Source organism: Zootoca vivipara, chromosome 9, assembly GCF_963506605.1.
Source record: "Zootoca vivipara chromosome 9, rZooViv1.1, whole genome shotgun sequence".
NCBI classification, from domain to species: Eukaryota; Metazoa; Chordata; class Lepidosauria; order Squamata; family Lacertidae; genus Zootoca; species Zootoca vivipara.
The window spans coordinates 7,625,822-7,645,015 of record NC_083284.1 but is presented as its reverse complement, the minus strand read 5'-3'; the positions used below and the strand labels follow the sequence as shown (position 1 = coordinate 7,645,015).

Below are 19,194 nucleotides of genomic sequence, written 5' to 3'. Positions count from 1 at the left end.
CTTCCTGCATCTGATTAATATAAACTACAATGCCATGGAGAGGATCTCTTCCTAAACTGAAGTGCTAGTTTTCTATATGTGCAGGGGGTTGTCTCATAGTGGAACATTTATACAGGACCTCCCTCCTGCATGAGCCTAAAACCTTTAATTTTGAGATCTGGTTTTTGTGCTTACTCTCCCGCCCCCCTCCAAACCCACCCCCTTTCCTTGCTGCACATGTCTTTTAGACTGTAAGCTTGAGGACAGGGATTGTGTTACTACTGGTTTTTTTGCAAGTGGAAAAGTGGGGTGAAAATGCTTTCGAGGAATAAATCAAGTGGTACAAATATTAAACAACTGATCTTGGGCACAAGGGTTTGCATTGGGGGAGGGGTATTTTGGAAGGCATTGCTCATCATGGGAGGGAGAGAAAGGTCACACATCCTGAAACACCCTCATAGGCCTGCCCTCCTTTACATACAGTCCTTCCAGTGTGGTGTAGTGGTTAAGAGTGGTAGACTCGTAATCTGGGGAGCCGGGTTCGCGTCTCCGCTCCTCCACATGCAGCTGCTGGGTGACCTTGGGCTAGTCACACTTCTCTGAAGTCTCTCAGACCCACCTACCTCACAGGGTGTCTGTTGTGGGGGAGGAAGGGAAAGGAGAATGTTAGCCGCTTTGAGACTCCTTTGGGTAGTGATAAAGCGGGATATCAAATCCAAACTCTTCTTCTTCTTCTCTTCTTCCTTATGAATGGGGTCTCAGATATGCATCCTCTTAATAAGGTCAGCTTTTGTTGTCTATTGTGCAGCCTCCACTGGTATAAACATCCTGGCAGCTTTATGCAGGGTGAATTCAAGTTTTGGAGCCCATAAATACACCTGCTCAAGCCGCCCCACCCCCTCCTCCACCCCCCCGGGGAGATGTTACAATGGCAGTGGGTAATCTATGGCTTCCAAGGCACTGCTTTAAAAATTCATAGGGCTATTATCACCCAAATTAGTCCTGAACATGTCACCTCCCTGAACTCCCCTTGCTGCATACAAGCTCTGCCAGTAAAAGTTGTTAAGGGATGCATTGAAACCGGCAAAACACCAGCTGTCTGGGCTGCCCCCTCGTTCCATCTGCAGCCCATTCGACCCATTTCTGCAAAGCCAGCTTGCCACAGGGGGAGCTTTGCAGCCAGGATCTGCAATTGCATCGTCTCCTTGCCAGAATCCCCAGCTCCTGGGGTCTTACGCCAAGACCTAAGGCTGGCACAAGCCATGCTTGCTCCTCAGGCACGTGGGGGCTAAACAGCACAAACCAAGATCATTTTAGAAGAACATCAAACTATTACCTTGCTCATTTTGTTGGGGGGGGATGGGAGAATCAAACTATGTGCCCATTCCTGTCATCCCACCTGTCTAGCAGTCAGTGTGTGTTTATTGAGAACTGGGAATAAGAAAGGCTTAAATAGACAAGCAGCCGACATATCAAGCACCTCCTGCCACACTTGGAGACAAATCCCATGGATGCATTCCATTCTCACAATGATGCCAGTTCAGAAATAAAGTTCCACTAAAATGTGGTTGGATTGTACTACTTCTTGAAGCGGATGCACAATAAATAGCTGTTTGGTTTTGCTAGTTTGGTGTGCTGGGATGCTTTTCATGCTCATAAGGAGGCTAGTGCTGCCGGTAGCATGTGCCACAGTGGCATAACCATTGAGCCAGGAATCACCCACCTGAATCCTACCTTTGCCATGCACCTCCTAGGTGGCCATAGGCAAGCCACCACTTAGTCTCTGATATCCTCACTCAAATGTACAATTCTACCAGCTGTAAGGATCATGACAAAACAATGTAGAATACTTTGGAAAGCCTAACACAAGGAAAACATTTGCAACCTGATTTTATGTGACATGTAGGTTTTAAAGTCTGGCCCCTTCCAGTAGTGGAGAGTGTCTTCTAGACACTTGGCTGGTGCTATGAGGTCTGTGATATGCAGGGTCACCAGTGGGAGCAACACTCCCAACCTGGCACTCGCATCAGCATGCCTGCCTGACCTCACCACTGCCATGTGCACTCCAGGAGATAAGCTGCAGTGTTGAGAGGGCGGTTCCAGCCCAACACACATGCTACTAATGGCCACTTGGATGCCCTGCTCAGACACTCAGTTTGCAAAAGGAGGTTCACTCTCTTTCATACCACAGGAGACACTCAAGTTCCGTTCATTCCTTCTCTTCTCACACAACAGCAGGGGTGGAGAAACATTTTCAGCCCAAGGGCAACATTCCCCCATGTGCAGCCTTCAGGGGGCCATATGGCAGTGGTGGGCAGGAAGCAGTCGATGTGTCCCTTTACATTTTGTCCACAAAAACGTCCACAAAAAAAGCTTCTCCATCCAAGCAAACAAGATACAGTATATAAGCTCAAAGACACATTCTGGCTGGACAAAATCAGCTAAGGAGGGCATGGAGGAGCGAGGAGTGAGGCCAGGGGAGAGAGTCCCAAGGGCCAGAGAAAGAGTCTTGGGTGGGCACATTTGGCCCCTGGGCTTGAGGTTCCCCACCCCTGGTTTATGGACCCAGCAAAATGGGTGACATAGTTGGACCTTACAGTAAGTACATGCAGAGAAAGGGGTTCAATGCAAGCTGAGGAATCCAGTGAGGGCATAGCAGGGAAAATAGAACAAAGTCTTGTCTAGAACAAGGTGCCACAATTCCACAAGGGAGAGACCGAAGGGAAGACGCCGTTTCCTGACTTTGCAAAACCAAAAGAAATCTTTTCCCAAATGACATCCGTATGGTCAAGGGGATATTAATGAACAGCTCCTGTGAGCCTAATAGACAAAGAGACTATAAAGCAGAAATAGAAGCGCTGTTCTTTAGTTCCATCTGTTGCAAATGACTATCCTGCCCTGCGAGTCTATTGATTTGCCTGCACTATATCAAATTTTAATCACCATAAAATATAGGCTTATACAGCTTTGCCACCAACAAGTGCTCTTTGCAGACAGCTGATTATTTTGGGCATCCCTAGAAACCTGTAAGAGGGGAAAGTGATTGGTACAGAGTTAGGCTTCACAACATCCTCCTTTGCAGTTTATTAATGCAAAGTGACTGTCTTTGGGAACAAGGCTCTGAAGGAGACTGAGCCCAAACGGGTGGGGACCAAAGGGAGGTAAGAACTTCCTTGCTCTGCTGAGACTGGCAGATTTGCAGGGGGGGGGGGCAAAGTAATTATATTAAGAGTAATAGCAGCACTTAGGAACTGCTTCCTCATATACAGGTTTGTAAGTGAGAGCATGGAACCTTTTAGGGCCAAACCAAAGCAGCTGTCCCAGTTCAACCTCCATTTGCAGGTGGCAAATGGTGGCTGCCGCTTTCAGAGGGGGGACACTGACTGGGGGGGGGGGGCTGCCATTTTATTTCCCCTCCCTGCCGTGGTGGGAAAACAATCAGTTTAAAAGCTGCCAACTGCAAGAGCCCTCCGTGCCTCCACATCTTAGGAGACTGTGGTTCCGAAGTGGGGCAATTGCCCTTTAAAAGGACAGACACTTCTTTGACAGGGGTGAGGAAAACATTAAGGTTGTGGCTGGACACCCTTCATAAGGCTTCCACAGGCTGCTGAAGCAACAGTTCTACCTGAGGGAGTTCCGGTCAAGACAGACCACAGGCCTCCATTCTGTTAATAGCACCAGAAAGTATAGAGACTGCAGAAGGGGTGGGTCTTAACTGCATTTTTGGGGAGATCCCATTTATGTTTTGATTTCATATGTAGCATGAGAAGCAACGCAATACAGCTGAGGATCTGCCAACTCAACCGAGAAAGGAGGCCAATAACAAATGGTCAGTAACTCCATGCGAGAATAGCGAACATAAAAACAAAAAACGGAACTATAGCTGTGTTCTTGAGAAACAAATATGCTTTCAATTGCTGTTAATCGAAGAGAGTGAGCAAGTCTCTCCTGAGACAAACCAGTCATCTCAGTCCTGAACTCCCCATGGAACTAGCAACCCATTCAGTAGCCCAGCAACCATATAATCCTTGCGAGCCTCACTTTTCTTTTCTTCTTTGAGCCTTGCTAGATGCTTGAAAGCAAAAAGGAAAGAAGAAGAAAAAACCACCCTGCTATGTGAAGATTATTCATAGGGGAAAAAAGCTCCATATGTTTGATTACTTGTTTCCTCTATAGGCTCAGATTCTATCAGCCTTCTCATTCTTGCTGATGACCACTTGAAGCACTTGGCTGCCACTTTCAGAAAGCAGGAGAGAAAAGCCTGCATGACTGAGAGCCATAGTTTCCATAGTCGTAAAGTACCCACCCAGAGCCTTGGGAGTGGGAGCTGGACCTGTGCATTCCCCCCTGTCGGTTTGTATTCAACCCTGGCCCACCCCCACCCCTGAGCCCTTGAGGTTTACAGTGGTCCTCCAACATGGCAGAAAATATGACAGTGAGATTGGTGCAATCTGCAGTGGCCACACAACCCCAGAGAAGATATCAGTGAAAGGGTTTCCCATGCCACAGCAACCTCATTGACAAATCATGGCAAGCCACATTACGCCTTACTGGGACCATGCAAAGATGGGTACTACTGGAAAGGAGCTGGCAGCCTTTTTGCTCCTCCCAAGTCTTTTTTGACTGCGGGTTTGTCCCACTTGTGCTGTGGCCTGTGCTTTTTTCCTAGAAAAACAGGTGCCAGTATTAACCATGAAGCTGTTACAGTAAGTGCCAGACCTTTTAACAACAAAAAAGAGGTGCCAGGACTGCATACCATTGAGTACCCCCTGGAAAAAAGCAATGGCCATGCCTAGAAAGGATGGGTCCGACTCACAGCACTTCCACCCTCGCCCTGCTCCTTTCCATGGGAAAACCCACTCTTTAGTGATGGATCGGAACAAATGGCAATCCAGGCAAAACCCCAATTGCTGTTTACTCCAATTGAGCACTGAAGAGCAGTTTTCCCCGGGGGGAAGCAGCAGAAGTGTGGAGAAGCCCTGAGCTATTCCAAAATTTGTCTCAGCTTGACACCTGGACATGGCTTTGTGGTTAAGCTCTCTCCTAGCTAAGTATTTAGGTGGAGCAAAAGGGCAGTGAACTTCTTTGCAGGAGCCTGGAGGTTTGCGCAGTTCCAGCTTCAGTGAGAATATGCCAAACAAGGAGTTTTATGCAGGTGTGTTATAGGAAACACAATGCATGCACAAATCTTTAGGTTGAGATCCTGAAACCACTTTACCCTCCAAGGATGTAAACCTTTAAGTCTAAAAGAAACACAACTGCCTTTCTGGTTATCTTACGTTGAATTTAGGCATATAAGGACCACTCACTAGAAAGCCACCCTGCATCCTCTTTTTAATACTGCATTAACTATTTTGGAGAGACAATCTAATAATTACCCAATGTGCTTTCTAATCCATTTGTGTCAGCTACAGTGCACTGGAACATCTATTTGGCCCTGTGCCTGGTACAGACAGCCTCCCTGCTGTACTGCTTGGCTGGCAAAGATTTAAGTGAAATCTACTGGTGGATGTTAGAGGCATTTATTGACGAGACACAGGAAATATGAGCTAGCTCTCAATCGACTGGGTGCAGTTTAAGCTTGTGGTGAAATATAAGGCCCTATAGGACTAAACTGAGGAAGTAAATAGATTTCAACTAAGCTAAACCTGAGACATCTCCTCTCCTGAAGTAAACAAAAAAACCCCCCTAACATACACACTGTGTCCTGGTTTGTATAAAATGCTAAATCATGTTTTGTTTCGGCAAAGTATGGCTTGTTGGAGCATCCAGTAGACTAACTATGGCTTGTTTTCAAGCAACAAATCATGATGTAAAGCTGTGGTTTGTGGCTGCCTTACAAACCATAGCTTTTAAACTCTATTGTTTTGGCGTTATGTCCAATCAAAACAGGAAAATGAAGCAAGAACTGTGGCTTGTTTGCTCATCTAGGGGATGCATGTGGTTTGTTGAACAAACCATGGCTAAAACAAATCACAACTTAACTGTTAGGTGCAAACATTGCCACTCTTGTTGGCAACCCCACTAGCTTCACAGTAAGTAGTGGCTCAGGATAAACCCTAAAAGTTTGCAGCTGCAATGTATATGCGACCATTTTGATGCAAGTCCCACTGAGTGCATTGGGGCTTGCTCCAGGGTAAGTGTGTGTGTGTGTGTGTGTGTGGGTGTGTGTGTGCTGCACAAGTTACTTTTTTAACATACCACTTTGCTGTTTTGCCACATTCCTGCCAAGGCAAGGTGCTTAGAGCACTGTCTTCTTACCTCCACTAACTTGTTGGCGTGTTCGCGGAACACTTGAGCATATTCCTTCACTTCTTTCTCATTACCACTCTTGGCTGCTTCGATGAGAACCAGTAATGGAACGTTGGTCTCGAGGAAAGAATCAGATATATGATCCATCACTGCTTTCCGGAGCTGTGATAAAAGAAAGCAGAGAGCAGTAAGCGGCGGAACATTTATCTGTACATGGTGCCGACGACATTGATCTACCATTTGCCATTATGAATACATTCACCGTCCCTTACCAAGGTATTGTAAGAATTGGTTTTTAGCCTTTCCCTTCATTTTTTGCATTAAGAACAAATGGAACCAACTTGAATGTAAAAAATAAAAATAAAAAACCCAAGCTGCTGATTAAGTAGATAGCACTGACCAGGGCAGGGACAGGTCACAGATCTCTTTCAACTATATAAAAAAAATCCCATTGAAGCCTTATTCATTAAATTCATTCAGTTTTGGGCACTCAGTCCCAAAATGTTCAGGGTAGTTATCAAGAGAGAGTAATGTATAAGATGCCAAGATAAAATAAATGAAATTCTTAACACGGAACCTGTAGGGAAGGTCGATCATCACGGCTACAGACCTTAAATACAACCCAAGACATTTTGGTGTCTGAGAAAGGACATCTTATGATGGTATAATGCAGTGTTTCTCAACCAGTGTGCCTCCAGATGTTTGGGGACTACAACTCCCATCATTCCTGACCACTGGTCTTGCTAGCTAGGGATGATGGGAGTTGTAGTCCCAAAACATCTGGAGGCACACTGGTTGAGAAACACTGGTATAATGTAACACAAACTCTCACACATGTAGAGAGGGGGCTGGAAAGGGGACTAGAATCCCCTTAATTAGAGGCCCTCTTTGACATGTACAGTCATACCTTGGAAGTCAAACAGAATCCGTTCCGGAAGTCCGTTCGACTTCCAAAACATTTGAAAACCAAATCGTGGCTCCTGATTGGCTGCAGGAAGCTCCTGTAGCCAATCAGAAGCCGCAGAAGCCCCATCGGATGTTCAGGTTCCAAAAGAACATTTGCAAACTGGAACAATCACTTCCGGGTTTGCGGTGTTCGGGAGCCAAAATGTCCGAGTTCCAGGGCATTTGTGATCCAAGGTATGACTATATAAGGACACCCAGGGTTTGTACAGGTGAGTTGAATAAATTAGGGGTTCCTATCCATGGTCTGTGGGCCACCAGTGGCCTGTGAGGTTTGCTCAGGTGGTCCACAACATGTAGTTGAAGATGGGTGATGGAACACCCATTGCATGAAACATCTATATTGATTTTCAATTGCATTTTATTGCTTCTTTTATTTATTACATTGCATTTTGTTGCATTACAATTTGAATTCCAGTGCAATAACACACAGTGTATAAGAAATAGAAGAAGCAATATAAGTATAATTAAAAACCACAAAGCATCTAGCACAGAACATTACAATAGCTACAACGGGCAGGGGAAAAAAGTTTTAAGTGGTCCACCAAAACTCTCAAGAAGAAAGTAAGTTTGGAAGCCATTGAACTAAATGATTGTGGGGATGTTTGTTTTACAGAACTATCAGTGTAGGCTCTGCTTTGCAGCAAGACAGAATTAGTAGAAAGCACGTGTGTCTCTGTCCTAAGAACCACAGTGAGACACCGAAAAATGGGAGAATGATAACAGGGGATGGGTGTCAGCTAATGGAGGTAGGTAGATGATCCATCGAGTTACCTTCTACTTCAACTATTCAATGTGAGTCACTATAGAAGAAAAAGCTGGGAGGAAGCAGATTAGGTTGCACAAAGTGGAAAGTGTGAGAAGAGGAATAAGTGTGGGGGGGGGGATTCAGTCAATGGCAGAGAGGCTTTCTTTGTTGAGGACTAGAAGGTTTAAATCAGAACAACATCAGCCAGACGTCTACCTAGCTGATTCTCACTAGGTGTATATTGTGGTGGATTACAAACCAGAGCAATTGCCTTATTTGACCTCCAGTCCACCCAAGAGATATATGATTAAATGAGACTAATTTCTTGTTAGACCCTCAGGCTACATGGCTCCAAGCCTGTTGACTTTGAGTGCACAGCTTTTCATGTTTAATAAGAATTATACCCCAAAACCTTAGGGAAATGCACAAAGCAATGAGTGTTACATGATCGCCGAACTATTGCAGTCCCAAGGATTCAATCATCTTTCCTTACCTTACAAAAATTGGGAAAAAGTATGACTAATGTGTGGTTTCTAGAGTGACACAAGAGAAAATGGTGCTGTTATTTTTAAGTGATATTTTAGCTGTTGTTTGTGTTGTTTGCTGTTGTTTGTGAGAATCACACATCTTTAACCTCTTAGTTTGCTTTCAAAGACATGTAGAGTTTTTTTTGCTACAAATACAGCACTTCCTTCACTTTCTTCAGAAGTTCCATCAATAAAACCAGATGATTAAAAAAAAAACCCTGTTAAATTCAATGCTAATCGTTTCTTTTTTAAAAAGAATTTTATTTCAAGTGAAATCAACATGCTAGTCTATCAAGGACCATTATCACACCAATGTGATAAAAAGTTTTTATTAAAAAAAACAAAAAACAAAATAGAACACCGCCTCTTTTGGGAAATCTCTTGGTATGAACCTAGCTGGACCCTTAGATCTTCATCTGAGGCAATTGTCTGGTTGCCCTCTCTGAAGCAGGTTTAGAGGATGGAAACAAAGGGGAGAACATTTTCATTTGTGGCTCCCCATTTGTGGAATACTCTCCTCAGTGAGGTCTACCTGGCACCATCATTAACATCTTTTCTACACCAGGAAAACACTTATACTCTCAGGCATTTGGCAGATAGTGATGATTTGCTGGATAAGAGGTTTGATGTCAACGTTTTTTAGCTGGGCCCATTGTTGTTCTACATTTTTATGAATGATTTGGATAAAGATATTGAGGATATGTTCATCAAATTTTCAGATGACACCAAACTGGGAGGGGTAGCCAATGCCGCAGAAGATAGAATCAGGATTCGTGATGACCTAAGTAGATTGAAGAACTGGGTCGAAACTAGCAAAATGATTTTCAATGGGGACAAATGTGTCACGGTCCGGTTGGCGGGCGGTTGAAGCCCTGGCTGAGGACGTCAGGACCAGAGGCAGGATGGTGGTGTAGAAGCAAGAACAGGTGCAGGGCTGAGGGTCCAGCAGCAGGCAGTCGCAGGGTGAAGGAGCAAGGCAGAGGTGAAGGTCTGGGAGTCAAGGAGCAATATGTCGGCAAGCCAAAGGTCCAAGGTCGAGGAGCAAGGCGTCAGCAAGGCGAGGGTCCAAGGAGCAAGAAACAATAGGCCAGAGGCAATCAGGCAGGGATAGCATTGCTGTGGCAAAGAGCTGAAGGGAAATGCTGAGCTTTTATCCCTCCCAGCTCCTGCCACCAGGTGCAGTGAGGTATCAAGTGGCCTCACCTGAGTGACCACTCCTTGCCTCTCCAGCACAAACTGAGGTCTATATCCTAGTGGCCACTCCTTGCTTCTCCAGCACAAGCTGAGGCAGGCCCCAGTCCTGCAAAGCACTACAGGCCCCAGAGCCTGACTCCTGCCCATACTCCTGACAAAATGGAAGGTTCTGCACTTAGGTAGGAACAAGGGACACCTGGATTGCCATGTGAAAAGTATCTAGGGGTCTTACTAGAACACAAGCTTGATGTGAGTCAGCAGTGTGACGCAGCAGCAAAAAACAAACTGTGGCTCATTATGCAGGTGACACTATAATATACAAGTGAGGATGACCATTGGGTCATATTTCCAACATGCAATTGGAATCACTCAACTTAGAGTAGAGGTAAAGGGAACAGTTGACACTGTGGTCTAAACCACTGAGCCTCTTGGGCTTGCTGATCATAAGTCAGCAGTTCAAATCTGCATGATGGGATGAGCTCTTGTTGTTCTGTCCCAGCTCCTGCCAACCTAGCAGTTCAAAAGCATACCAGCATGAGTAGATAAATAGGTACCACTGTGGCGGGAAGGTAAACAGTGTTTTGATGTGCTCTGGCACTCATCATGATGTCCCGTTGCACTAGAAGTGGTTTAGTCATGCTGGCCACGTGACCCAGAAAGCTGTCTGTGGACAAACACCAGCTCCTTCGGCCTGAAAGTGAGATGAGCACCGCAATTCCATAGTTGCCTTTCAGTGGACGTAACCGTCCAGGGGTCCTTGACTTTGTCTACTTAGAGTAGACCTATGGGAATTCTGGAACATGACTAAATGAAGTCCATTAATTTTAATGTGTCTACTCTAAGTAAAACATAGTTGCATATCACCCATAGGTTTTGTTCTAAAGAGAGAGAGGCTACTTTGTACAATTTCTTTACCAAAAAATGCATATCAGCACATCTTCTTTTCACTTCTCTACACTAGATTAACCCAATTTCTATCAGAATAAAATTTTATTTGCACTCTCAGCAAACAAGTGTCATGTCTTTGTGAATTGAGCTTTTGAAGTGCCCTTGTATGCATGTTGAAAGGTACAGTTAACAGCTTTTACATATGTAATGGGATACCAAAAATTTAGCAATCTATCAACAATAGCCTATAAGGAATGTCTTGACAAAATCATTTGTTAAATGTGACAGGAGTGTGAACATAAGGCGTTCTTCTAATAGCTTGAACGGATGCGTGACAAGGGAATATTAATTGCCCCAGACAAGATATTCAAAGGTATTAGCTCAGCAGAACCAGTCTATTCTATCCAATTAGGGCCATTCATCAATGTAAATAACTGTTCGAAAGCTACGGTAATCTTATTCACCCACCCACCTATGCATTGCAACAAAGACCAGGTTCCTCTTGCAATTCTTCCTTAAGGCCAGCAAAGCTAGTCACCGGCAAAGAAAGAAAGAAAGAAAGAAAGAAAGAAAGAAAGAAAGAAAGAAAGAGCCAAGGAGACTTGTGACACCTTGGAGGCCTACTAAAGCATTTTGGCATCAGCATCCACAGGTCCTCTCCAACAACTGAGCATGGGGAATGTGTTTGGAGAAGCACAGTTGTTTTGAGGGGAAAGAAAGAGTTCCACAGAGAACTCCACACAGGAACAATGCCCACCACTTGCTCTCCTTACCACTTCTGCTATTGTGTCCCCAGTGTCATCTGCCAGGAAGCACAAAGGCATATATTTGGTGGTAAATAGTCCACTCAAACTCATATCTCCTGCTGGAACCATGACCAGCAGGTGCTATCACCAGCTCCATAAAGAAGTAGGCAGTATACAAAATACCATGCTGTGTTCGTAGTGGCTATGAGTATGACCTGGGAAGTCCTTACTTAATAATTTTTCAAACCCCTTCCCTTGATTCTATCATCGCCTGATGGTATTGTTGTAACCTGCCCTGGGACCTCACGGTGTAGGCAAGAAATCTCATGGGAAAATACATAATCAAATTGTGCGGAAGCCGTGGACTCTTGAGGGGGGGGGGTGTAAGCAAGCAGCTATTTGCACAGCCTGAGCCCCACCTCTCTCTCCCCCCCCCATTTGTAATATGAGGATAATCAATATTGACCTGCCTTGCAAGAGCTTTGAAAGGATTACTCAGCTGATGTATGACAGAAAACCCTTGAAATCCCTTATATAAATGCTAAATATTATTACCACATCTATTATTAAGTACAAATGACATGCAATACTGATTCAAGTCAGGTGTGCTCCAATTCATTATTCAGCCCCCCTCCCCCCCCCAAAAAAAACATTTGCTGGCATTTGCCTGCAGCAGTCGTGGTGGCGGATGGGCAGAAACACTCTGCTTCACATACACTTGAGCAATCAACTTTTCTTTTCAGGTGTCCAGTTGATCAGGAAGGTGCTCAGGATTTTCCCAAACAACGTATCACATTATACAACAACATAACATATCCATACTTTTAACCTAAAGCAATTAATGGCATATCACGAGGGCAGGTTTCTGCGTCCTGTTTAGGAAGTGGGAAGCTGGCGGGGAAAGCTTCTCTTTCTCCCTACGCCCCATTCTGGGCTACTTTGTCATCAGAAACATAGGAAGCTGCCTTATACTGAATCAGACCACTGGTCCATCTAGCTCACTCCAGGACCTCACTTAAGACCTCAAATTTCAGCTGAGCCCTGTGTGACACCAAAATTTGGCACCCACTGCTGCTCGTGTTCCATTCTAAATCATAGTTGTGTCTCCCTCTTCAGCACCCCTAAGGCTCCGCACCCAGTGCAACCGAACCTGTTATAAAGTGATTTTGCAAATTGGCCACAATACCCAAGGTGAGGTGCACTGGAAATTTTATAGGCTTTCCAGTTGCAGGAACATAGAAAGCTGCATGTGTGGTGACTTCTCATCCCTACCTGGAGATGCCAGAGACTGAACGTGGGGTCTCATCCATGCAAAGGAGTGTGGTGGAGTCTCCTTCTTTGGAGGTCTTTAAGCAGAGGCTTGACAGGCATATGTCAAGAATGCTTTGATGGTGTTTCCTGCTTGGCAGGGGGTTGGACTGGATGACCCTTGTGGTCTCTTCCAACTCTATGATTCTATGATTCTATGAAAGCAGGTGCTCCGCTTACCAGCCCCACTTCTAACTGCATTCAGAAGTTAAACTGACCTTCAGAATGCCACTTTTTATTGTTCTATAATGATTTTACCCTGCACACAAACAGTATGTTTCCGAGCACAATTCAAAGTGTTGGTGCTGACTTTTAAAGGCCTCAACAGCCTCAGCCCAGTATACCTGAAGGAGCATCTCCACCCCCACCATTCAGCCCGTACACTGAGGTCCAGTGCCAAGGGCCTTCTGGCGGTTCCCTCGCTGCGAGAAATGAGGTTGCAGGGAACCAGGCAGAGGGCCTTTTTGGTGGTGGCGCCTGGCCTGTGGAATGCACTCCCAGCAGATGTTAAGGCAATAAGCAACTATTTTACTTTCAAAAGACAACTGAAGGCGGCCCTGTTTAGGGAAGTTTGTAATTTGTGATTCTATTTTTAAAATCTTGTTGGGAGGTGCCCAGAGTGGCTGGGGAAACCCAGATAGATGGGCAGGGTATAAAAAAATTATTATTATTATTATTATTATTATTATTATTATTATTATTATTACCTGTTTGCTGCTTACTGTCATGAAGGAAATTAAATTGTCAATTTCTGTTATGGAGAGTTAATAACATAATAGAAGACTTATGGCTCTCACTGATGCCATACTTCCATCAAGTTCCCGGGGCTGCAGAGATCACCACTAACAAAAGTCTGCCAAACCTTTCTTTGCAACTGCTGCAAACAGCATTGCTTTCAATGTTTCCCCGTTTAGTGTGCGGTGTCTTGAGAACCCACTGACAACCCTATGACTTGTGTTGGCTATTGTGTGGGCGCAATCAAATATTGATTGGCACAAACAGAAGCAAGCCTTTCCACTGCAACTTAATCACACCTGGAGACAGAAATTGTACCTTAAAGTCAAAGGCTGTATTACTGGAAGGTGCGGGGGAGATCTGGGAATTGTGCTCATAAAACAAGACAAATATTTATTTAATTTTTTTGCTGAGGAACTAAAAAAGAAGGCTGTGAATCTTGAAGAGGCAGAAAATGGACATGCCATACATCCGGTCCACTCCATATTGACAGAATGAGGTAGGTAATAATGACAGGAAATTTTTGAAAATCCCAGATTCAGTGGCACATTTATAAGCATTTCAAGGGAAGCTAAAGAAAATTGATTAATAGTAATAATTTCCTCTTAACTTACAGGTTTTATTTTTAAAATAGATTTATACATTGCCTTCTTCTGCCAACCTAGCAGTTCGAAAGCACATAAAAGTGCAAGTAGATAAATAGGTACCGCTTCAAGGGGGAAGGTAAACGGCGTTTCTGTGCGCTGCTCTGGTTCGCCAGAAGCGGCTTTGTCATGCTGGCCACATGACCTGGAAGCTGTACGCTGGCTCCCTTGGCCAATAATGCGAGATGAGCACCACAACCCCAGAGTTGGTTACGGCTGGACCTAATGGTCAGTGGTCCCTTTACCTTTAAGCTACTGAAGGTAATGGGGCCCTTTATATGTCCAGCTGTCCTTTGTCAACAACAAATTATCGCTGTTTTTTGTGTTGAATATATGCTGTATGGTCATTTATGGACCTAATAAGTATCTAAAGCGATTTGCACATAACAAAATACGTATGTTATCAAAGTAATTGATATAGAAATGAGCAAACCAGTGGTATTTTAGGCTAGACTTACATCATAGGAGCAACACAAAACAAAACATTGTTGCTGTATGTAAGTTTTGTTTTATTTTATTTTTATATTAAATTTTGGAAATGTACATCCCATTTTTTTCCTTTACATTTTTTGGGGGGCCCAAGTGGGGCCCTAAGCTATACCTTGTTTAGCTTATACGTAAATCCGGCACTGGTTAAATGCCAGCAGCATTCGTTGCAATGTCCATTACTGATAGACTCCTTCAGACAACCTGATTCCATTTGTTTTGGAATTTGGAATTTAGTGGCATTGTGACTGACAACTCAACTCACAATGGAGGGGTGGGGATATAGCCTAGCTGCCTGAATCCTACCTGAAATGATTTTTTGGGGTTTCTACACAAGCAGGGCTTCTTGACAGGAACTTCATTTTTGTGCTTGTTCCTCTTGCTACACAGGCAGCTGGCTTCTTCCAGTGCCTTTCCAAACATGTATGCTTCTTCAAAAATGACTAATCTATAACAAATTATTTTAAGGAGAGTGGCTGGGCATATTGGCACAAAAAAACTGGCGTTACAGAATTTTCCATGTTTAAGTGGCACACACAGACTTCATTCTTGAAACCACCCCCTACCCGGCCACCACTGCTCAGCACAGTCCACAAGCTGAGTACGGCCATAACTGTCACCACAAAATGATGCAACACGGCCAGGGATCCAGCGGCAAACAGCTCTGGGTGTGCTTTATGGCTGATGCAGCCCCATAAAAAGATATTGAAACTAAGAGAATTTATTAAATATTTACTAATTGCTCCAAATGGCAGCCAGCGCCTGCAGTTAGCCAAGCTAAGCATTAACGTTAATCAAGGTATTGACTGTGGTAAGCGCTGGGGAGGTTAAGGGAGCACTGTACATCAAAAGGTTCCAAACAGCACTTGCCAACCCCTAAGAGACAAGCGGGAAATTTCCACTTTCCCAATCTCACTTTTTTATTTGATGGGAACGAACGTTTCCCATTATGAGAACTGACTGATGTATTTAGGAGAAGGAGATAGCTTCGGTGGCAGAGCACTTGAACCTTCCCTATACTGGTAGAGTGGACAATTGTGTGTGTTGAGGTGGACTGAGGTCCTCCTCTGAGGGTCTTCTAGTGGTTCCCTCACTGGGAGATGTCAGGATACAGGAAACCAGGCAGAGGGCCTTCTCAGTAGTGGTGCCCACCATGTGGAATGCCCTCCCATCAGATGTCAAGGAAATAAACAACTATCTGACTTTTAGAAGACATCTGAAGGTAGCTCTGTTCAGGGAAGTTTTGAATGGCTGATGTTCTACTGTGTTTAAAATATTTTGTAGGGTGGCTAGGGCAACCAAGTCAGATGGGTAGCATATAAATAATAAAAACATCCTCATCATGTGTGTTGGCCCTACTCCCTGACACCACCCAACCTTCACACATTCTAAAGCCCTGCTTATGGATGCAAAGCCCAACAGGAATGGGCTTGGTGCCCTCAGTTTTTGCAGGACACAGACACTGGCAGCCACAACAAATGTTCTAAAGAGGAGGGAGCCACAGAATCTTCTCATCTCGCTTTCCCCCTTGTAGGCAGATTAGACCCAGAAGAATGAGCGGTGGTGAAAATGGCACCCACTGCAATTTTTCTGGTGGGGAAAGCAAACACTGAAAGAGGGGGAAAATTAGTTTCTGCCCACCCACTGCCCCAAAACTGAGGGGGGGGGGAAATAGTGCCTGTACATTTTATCAATGTCAGAAAGTTTCATTAAAAGGAAACAAAAATCTGAGAATCAGAAGAGGGAAAAAAATAATCATCTTGGGGGGGGGTGAACCTTTAGCAAACTTTTCTGTTGATTTCCATGGATATAGCTCGCATGCCGGGGATCGTAGCAAAGGCTTCTGAATGGATGGACCTTGGAAATGGACAGGGCTAGCAGGCATGATTTTGGCCCCAGATCCCCACGTGGACACTACCCATTTACTGTAGAATGTCCATGCAGTACATTGGCACACATGCAAGAGACCCTTGGAATCTCTAACAAATGACTTGGGCTTTGCTAAACTGAAGTTTCATTAGTTTCAGCTTTTGAAGGGGAAAGTGTCAATTTCAGGGAGCGCCAAATTTGCCAGTTTATTTTATTGTGGGGGATCAGTTTTCACTTTAAACAATGGATCTTCCATCCTGCTGCCATCAGCATGGCATTGTCGGACATGTGACATGCCCACTTCTTAGTCAGGATAAACTGCTGACTCCCAGAGACCCATGGCCTTCCTCCTCCTCCTCCTCCTCCTCCTCCTCCTCCTCCTCCTCCTCCTCCTTGTTACTGCTGATGGCAGGGGCTTCTGTTTGCCTTGCTTTCTCCTTCTGGCAGAAGAAGCCCAGAGGACGAGGGTTAGTGACTGGACAGCATTAGCAGAAGCAAGGAGGCAGAACAACTCAGACAAGGGTCCCCCACTGATTCCATCTTGGCCAGGCTCATCCTTCACAAAAGTGATTCCGGCTGCTTCTAGCAATGGATCCTACAGTGCTCTGAGTGGTCTAAACCAATGATCTTCAACTGGTGTGTTGGTACTTGCTTCTGGGCCTTGGCCTGATGTAAGGTAGGCCACAACAGCAGCACTACTTCCATACAAATATATGGCCGAGTAAAGAAGTGGGTTGCAGGAGGAGTTTGCAGCCAGCAGCAGTTCTATTTAGCGGATTCCAGCCTCTGGGAGCTCATGAGCAGAACTTGTGAGCAGAGGCATTTGCAAGCTTGCTTTGATGGGGAGACCCAGAGTGCTGTCTCATGGAGTACATAGGAACAAGAGACATGGCCTGTGGTGGACAAACTAACTAACTAACAACCCTTTGTGAAAGCCATCCATGGTTAATGCTCAAGGAAGTGGCATATAGTCTTCCATAACATGGGAACATATGGCTTCAGTAAACATTATGTGTAGAGTAAATGAATCTGAACCCTATAATTACGTAGCAAGGAAATTACGGCAGACCTTGCAAAGTAAATCAGCAACATTAACACACTCTCCATTTGCTCTGAAGTGATTTAGAGTGCCATAAAAAAACAACACACACCATGTCACAGTGATAAACATCTCAGGAAAGACATTCGGTTGGGCGAGGGGGGGGGGTAGCAGAATGAGTAATTTGAAGCCAAAGCAAGGCACCAACCAAACCACCATTCTCCATGGTGCTGAAATCTGGAGCCCCTCCACACAGCGAGAATCAGCCATGTTTTATAGCTTGTTTTACACGCATAATGGTCTCAAATCCATCTGGATCTGGTAGTGAAGTATCCACCTCCTTACCCTCTACCCCCCAATGTAATCTATGTAGGCAGACTTGTTGTGCAGCAATAACCAAATGGTTGTTAGCGATATTAATTTTAAAATAATGGGGGCTGAACACCCACTCTAGTGCTGGCTTTGCACAGGAGGGGAGCACAGTGGCAACAACAATTAAACAACAACAACGCCAAAGCAACATATACAAATCAAAGTTCCTGCAATGACTGGGCAAAGTTTAAAGCTTAAATATAGACAGCCCCTAAACTTAGAGTTGTATGAATTCACCACCACTCATTACATCATGTCACAGATAATGTCCAATAAATAGCACTAATGTCAACTGCAAAACTATATTCTGCCTGTCCATTAAAGGGAATAAGCTACCTGAAGATGAAGGGTTAATCACATTTCCCCAGCTACAAAATATAACACAACCAGTGCTGGAAAACTATGGGACTTCTACAAACTCAGGGGAAGACATTGGGATTGTGCTAACCTACACATTTATGATGCTATGATTTGTGGAAAGGCCATCTGCTCCTCCCATTGCTGCTGCTTCAATAAAGAAGGAAGAGGCGTGTTTGAAACAACAACTGCTCCTGCCCAGATCACAGACCTGCAACAGGGCCTTCTCAGTGGCAGCTCCTCATGTGCAGAATTTTCCTGGTGAATTTCATCCACCTCTCTCATTATATTCAGGAGGGCTTTGAAACTTTCCCAGACATTAGATGGGAACCCCTGGCAACTTTGAAACTATTAACTGTGAGGGTATGTGTTTGTTTTTAGAATATTTTAAATTAATTCCATGTTTTGCTGTGCATTCTCTGCCTCACGTGAACATTGTAATATCATTTCCAGGACACTGTGGAAAAGTATTTTAAAACAGGCTCCTTCCTGCAGTCATGAAAATGTTTACCAAGTCCTACCTCTTGGACTTCTAAGACTTGGCATGGAGGGATTTCAGAGATGAGCAAAGACTGGTGCAATTTCCATCCGTGCTTTGGGGCTCAAAGCTGTGCTGGATGTTGATTCCTTGCAGCTTCGATCTCAGAAGTGCCAGAACACTGAGATGAAGCTATATGACCAATCATACGCAGCATATTTTCTTGGAGGACAACAGATCTCTCATCTCTTGGCCGCCATGCAGCCTTAGAAAGAGATGGCCACAATGGCTAATGTATTCAGGTGCAAGATGAGTGCAGCTCAATATTCCAATAACTCAACATCCCCATCCACAAAACAAATCATCCCTAGGAATAAGCTCAGCCCAATCTAAAGTTAAAATTCAGTTTTGCATATATATTTTTAGAGTGTGTGTATGTGTACACAACCCCAAAGTACGCTTCTAATGAGGCTGAAATTGGGTCAGGATCTTAACAAAAACACACCAAGGAAATGAAATAGACTGAATAATGAACTCAACTAGGATGGCAGCACAATGGGAAGGGGGAGAAAATAACAGTGTTGTCTCACCAGTGTCAGACATATTGTA

General features: G+C 44.5%; 1 protein-coding gene across 3 annotated transcripts in view; it reads right to left on the bottom strand.

The window, feature by feature from the left end:
- CTNNA2 (catenin alpha 2) overlaps positions 1-19,194 on the bottom strand; it is a 540,562-nt gene that overhangs the window by 130,462 nt on the left and 390,906 nt on the right. For all 3 annotated transcript variants that reach the window (XM_035103044.2, XM_035103046.2, XM_035103047.2), the window contains one exon: positions 6,241-6,393. In XM_035103044.2, the coding sequence (XP_034958935.1) occupies positions 6,241-6,393 (153 nt within the window). The remainder of the gene's footprint in view (positions 1-6,240; positions 6,394-19,194) is intronic.